This window comes from Salpingoeca rosetta (assembly GCF_000188695.1).
Source record: "Salpingoeca rosetta unplaced genomic scaffold supercont1.18, whole genome shotgun sequence".
NCBI lineage: Eukaryota > Choanoflagellata > Craspedida > Salpingoecidae > Salpingoeca > Salpingoeca rosetta.
The window spans coordinates 1,242,227-1,247,226 of NW_004754916.1; the positions used below are offsets into that span (position 1 = coordinate 1,242,227).

Consider the following 5,000-nt stretch of genomic DNA (forward strand, 5'->3'; position numbering starts at 1 on the left):
AAGAAAAATGGTTCTCCTAGTACCTGACTTGTTGGACGCGCTAACCATTCCGCCTCAATCAACTACCCCCCTTCTCAGTGAATGTGTGCGATGCGTGTATGACTCTGTGCGTATATGTGTGAGTGTCAGTGTGCGTGAGTGTGTGTGTGTGTGTGTGTGCGTGTGTGTGTGTGTGTGTGTGTGTCTGCGTCTGTGTCTGTGTGTGTGTGTGTGTGTGTTGTGTCTGTGTGTGTGTGTGTGTGTGTGTGTGTGTGTGTGTGTGTGTGTGGCTGTGTGCGTGTGGCTGTGTGCGTATGTATGTTTATTCTGTGCGTGCGTGTGTGTCTATGTGTGCGCGAGTGTGTCTGTGTATCTGAATGTGTCTGTGTATCAGAATGTGACTGCGTAACATAACGTGCTGACTTTGCACTGTTTCCCATTCATCCCCCCCCCCTCTCTCTTCCTCTTCCTCCTCCCTTCTTGCTTGTCTTCCTTCAGCTGCAAATAACTGACGGTAGTCGACTGTTGCCGATCTCACAGATGAACCGCGAGTGGCATGACATTGCAACATTGTGACCCTGCGTTGGTTTATGGACAAGAAAGCAGTAATCAACCAACACCAGTCAATCAACGGGCAGGAACACAGGAGTTGACACACATGCACATACACGCACGTGCTGGTAGACCAAACAACATCAGTGCACACATACAATCAATGCACTCCAAAACAAACGCATGTGAGGGACTGCTGAATGTCACGTAGCAACGCAAGCAACAAGCGGGTCTGAATGACAAACACCAATGATGACACGCACACACACACGCACGAACAGAAATACACACGCACACACACGTAACACACACACACACAAGCACACACACACGTAACACACACACGAACAGAAATACACACACACGCACACGAACAGACACACACATACACATATAAACACACGCACTCCGCCCTCCCCATCTCTCCTGTCGTGCGGCTCAGATACGGATGCGGAAGGTGTTGACAAAGTCGGGTGCGCGGGAAATGACGTGTTCAAACTCAACATAGGAGAGACGGTGGTCGCCGTCGAGGTCTGCCTCCTCCAGAATCTTGTCGGCAACAAGCTCGCGCTCGTATTCGCTCAGGCCGTCCTTGCCGCACAGGCACTCGATGGTGTCCATGAGGTCCTTCTTGTCGAGATACCCATCCCCGTCAAAGTCTGCTCGTGGGCATGACGCGACGACACAATCAAGGTGTGGGTGGGAAACGCAGTGAACCAATGGATGGATGGATGGTTGGTTGGTTGGTTGGTTGGATGGATGGGGAAGACAGGCGAGGAGCAAGGAAGGTTGGCGGGCGTGCTTTTGAAGGCTGTACAGCACCACACCCACCGCTTTCCTCACTTAAAGCATGTGTTGCAAACAGAGCAAGCACTGGAACCCGCACCAGCCATCAGTCCCACGCCCCGAACCCCACCCCTCTCCGACGCACCGTAGATGCGGAACGCGTATGAGGCCTTGACGTCGCGGGTCGCGCCCTCACTGAAGACGGACATCATGTCCAGGAAATCCTCAAAGGAGATGTGCCCTTTCTTTTCCCCGTCTGTAAACTGTGAAAACACAAGACATATGCGTTCCTTGAACGGGTTCTCCTTCAACTCCACCAAGTCCAGGACCTATAAGAGCAAGCACGCAACAGGGGAAACGATGGCGGTTGTCGTTGGGGGGAGGGTATTGTTTGCGTCGGGGAGTGAGCAACAGGCACAGATTGACATAATGGCTTTGACATACACGCACAACGCACGAACGAGCACACACACAACGCACTCAACACACAACACATAAACACAAACACATACACAAGACGATAAACACAAGACAAGCAACATATACACATACACAAGACATCAAACGCAAACGCACAAGACAACATACACATACACACATACACACATACATAAGACACCAAACGCATACACAGCACAGCACAACACACAACACACAACACACACACACACCTGGTTCATGGCAAGGGAGTCCTCCAGCGATTTGCCGCCAAGCTGCCGATACCGCTCAAACACATGGATGATCTCGCGCTTTGTGAAGAAGGTGCAATCCTGGTACTCTTCCAGGGTCTCTGCGTCTAGCAGCTGGCTCGATGAGCAACCCATCCTGGGTGGTGTTGGTGTTGGTGTTGGTGTTGGTGTTGGTGTTGGTGTTGGTGTTGGTGTTGGTGTTGGTGTTGGTGTTGGTGTTGGATCAAGGATGGATGGTGGTGGGTGGGTGGATCTTGAATGACGACGAGCGACGTTTGCGTTGTTGGGAGGAGTGGAGCTTTTTAATGCGACACCACAAAATGCAGTACAACAGCGAAAGGGGGCAAAGCAAAAGGTGGAGCCACTCTTGCTTGCAGTGCCTTGGCTTGCTTGCAGTGCCTTGCCCTACTTGCAGTTGGGCTTGTTGGTTGTCTGGTCAACAGCCTTGCTTGCGACAAGAAGACAACAAGCAAGACTTCGCATTGCAAGGGGCGAGAGCACAGCGGCGGCACGCAGCAACAACAAGGATGATAACAAAGGGCCATGCAGTAATGTAACGTGTGCAACAGTAACAGCAGCACAGCAGAGGGGGGGGGAAGAAAAACGGCAGCAGTGTGCATGTCTGCCCTCAGCGCAGGACTTGCGTGAGGAGGGTCGTGACGTTGCCGGCAATGGAGTAATCTTGCCAGCCTGGAATCTCCAGCTGGTAGATGGTGGCGCCAAGGACGTAGCTGTCCTGGCGCAGCAGCGCATCGTACCACAGCATCATGTTAACATATGTTTGCGCGCAGTCTGAGCCGTGGCCGTGGGCGCTCCACCAGCTGCAGTACTTGCGCCAGCCGCCAAAGTTGGGGGAGGCCGGCTGCGTGCAGGGAGAGTTGTCGATGCCAAACTCGGACACGACCAAGGGCAAAGTGCGGTTTGATGGGATGAGAAACTGGCGGTAGTACTTGCGGTAGCGGCCCGTCATCCAGCCCTCGCCCGTGCTGTTGTCAAAGCAGTTGGCCAAGATTGGCGAGTTGTACTCGTGCAGCCCAAGGATGCCCTGCGTGGTGTTGAAGTGGTTGTATAGCAGAGTGAGATTGTTGGTGTGTGTGTGTATATGTGAGGTGTGTATGTGTGTGTGCAGTCATGTGTGTGTGTGAAGTTGTGTGTGTGTGCATTCATGTGTGGAGAAGACAATAGCAATGGCATGGCTGGTTAAATGACAGGCACTGACTTACGTTATGCTGAATGGCAGCGTCGATGGCTGGGTTGAAGGCGTTGATGTGATCCGCCTGCGTCACATCGGGGCTGCCGGTGCCAAAGTTGCCAACGCTGGCCTTGGCTCCAATGCCTACGAAGAGCAGGAGTCATGAACAAGACAACAGCCTGAATGAAATGGAACTCACCGCACAACTAGAGGGGGTACTGGCACATGTCTTGCCTACGCATACACAGTGAATGTTAAACACACACACACACACACACCCACACACTAACACCAACACACGAACACGCACGCACACACACACACACACACACACACCTGGAATGGTGCTTTGGCTCACCTGCAAGCAGCTTCACGCGAGCCGCCTCAAACTGGCCAATCCACTGCATGTCCTGCAGCGTCCCTGCACCGGGTTCGTTGTACCCTTCCCAATAGTCAACGGCTGAGCCGCGAATGTGTGTGTGTGTGTGTGTGTGTGTGTGTGTGTGTGTGTGTGTGTGTGTGTGTGTGTGTGTGTGTGTGTGTGTGTGTGTGTGAGAATGAGGGTGAGAACCAAGTGAACAGAGTGAAGCAAGTGTGCAGAAGGCAAGTTGCAAAGGACTCGTGCACATGTGGCGTTGTTGATCCATGGGTTGCAAAAGAACTTGAGCGAACGCACCTGGATTGGCGGTGATTGTACCCTTGTGGTCATTGAACCAGGCCTGCGCAGCTTGGGTGGGATCCCCACTCTATGTTGTGTTAACCGAAAGCCGGTTGGGGACGGGGAGCGTGATGTGATGAGGGGTTGTTTGTTTGTTTGTTTGTTTGTGTGTGTGTGTGTGTGTGTGTGTGTGTGTGTGTGTGTGTGTGTGTTGTTGTGTGTGTGTGTGTGTGTGTGTGTGTGTGTGTGTGTGTGTGTGTGTGTGTGTGTGTGTTAGGTGGAATTGGAGCATCTGCTCCCCTATTAATTTCGACCGAATGTAATTCACTCCGATGTACCCGTAGCAGCAGCAATGCCGAAACTAGAGTGCATGATTTGGTGTTGTTGTTGTTGTTGTTGTGTGTGTGTGTGTGTGTGTGTGTGTGTGTGTGTGTGTGTGTGTTGTGTGTGTGTGTGTGTGTGTGTGTGTCTGTGTGTGTGTGTATGTGTGTGTGTGTGTGTGTGTGGCGCGGGGGCAACAATCAGAACGAGAAAGCCGCAACTCAGCGTGTTGGGGAGGTGGGTGACACACGCGCACGCACGCGCACGCACGCACACACCTGTGGTTGGTTTGGAAGGTAGATGCGACCAACAATGAGTGTGCTCGGGGACACCTGCTTGATTTGTGCGGCAGGCCCGAAGTTGTCCAGCAACTTGACCACTGGCGGCTTCACCGCCTGCAATCAGGCATAGGGCACGAATGGGCACAAGGCATGGTGGGTGATTCCCAGAAACCTAACAAAAAGGAACACATGCAAACAAGAAAACACATACACACACGCGAGCACGTGCGCAATCACACGCACACAAGCACAAACACAAACACAAGCACTAACACAAGCACAAACACACGCACAAACACAAGCACAAACACAAACACAAACACAAACACAAACACAAACACAAACACAAACACAAACACAAACACAAACACAAACACAAACACAAACACACGCACAAACACAAACACAAACAAGCATACACACACGAACAAGCACAAACAAACGAGCACCTTGATGAATTCCCAGCTCTCTGTGCCGGGATCGAACGACGTGTGGATGGACAGCTTCCCTTGCCCAGCCGCCACTGGCTTGGCCATCCAAGG

General features: G+C 52.2%; 2 protein-coding genes across 2 annotated transcripts in view; both read right to left on the bottom strand.

The window, feature by feature from the left end:
* Positions 1–549: 549 nt before the first annotated feature.
* PTSG_06675 (calcium and integrin-binding protein 2) lies at positions 550–2,311 on the bottom strand. The gene is made up of 3 exons (XM_004992008.1): positions 1,989–2,311; positions 1,463–1,646; positions 550–1,190 (listed from the first exon to the last, which is right to left on the bottom strand). The coding sequence occupies exons 1-3, from the start codon at positions 2,139–2,141 to the stop codon at positions 970–972; spliced, it is 558 nt and encodes a 185-aa protein (XP_004992065.1). The 5' UTR covers positions 2,142–2,311; the 3' UTR covers positions 550–969.
* A 286-nt stretch (positions 2,312–2,597) lies between these two features.
* The window catches only part of PTSG_06676 (uncharacterized protein), a 2,573-nt gene continuing 170 nt past the window's right edge, over positions 2,598–5,000 (bottom strand). Inside the window, exons 1-6 of the mRNA XM_004992009.1 lie at positions 4,908–5,000; positions 4,456–4,572; positions 3,875–3,944; positions 3,557–3,658; positions 3,230–3,342; positions 2,598–3,051 (exon numbers count right to left, since the gene is read on the bottom strand). The exon at positions 4,908–5,000 is cut by the window's right edge and continues 170 nt beyond it. Coding sequence (XP_004992066.1) covers positions 2,635–3,051; positions 3,230–3,342; positions 3,557–3,658; positions 3,875–3,944; positions 4,456–4,572; positions 4,908–5,000 — 912 coding nt within the window. The 3' untranslated portion in view covers positions 2,598–2,634. The remainder of the gene's footprint in view (positions 3,052–3,229; positions 3,343–3,556; positions 3,659–3,874; positions 3,945–4,455; positions 4,573–4,907) is intronic.

Excerpts from the sequence above, each read along its gene's own strand:
- PTSG_06675 (XM_004992008.1), bottom strand. The coding sequence starts at position 2,141 with ATGGGTTGCTCATCGAGCCAGCTGCTAGACGCAGAGACCCTGGAAGAG. Across the intron at positions 1,647-1,988 it reads ACTCCCTTGCCATGAACCAG|GTCCTGGACTTGGTGGAGTT; the intron begins GTGTGTGTGTGT and ends TTGCTCTTATAG. Across the intron at positions 1,191-1,462 it reads ATACGCGTTCCGCATCTACG|ACTTTGACGGGGATGGGTAT; the intron begins GTGCGTCGGAGA and ends GCCCACGAGCAG.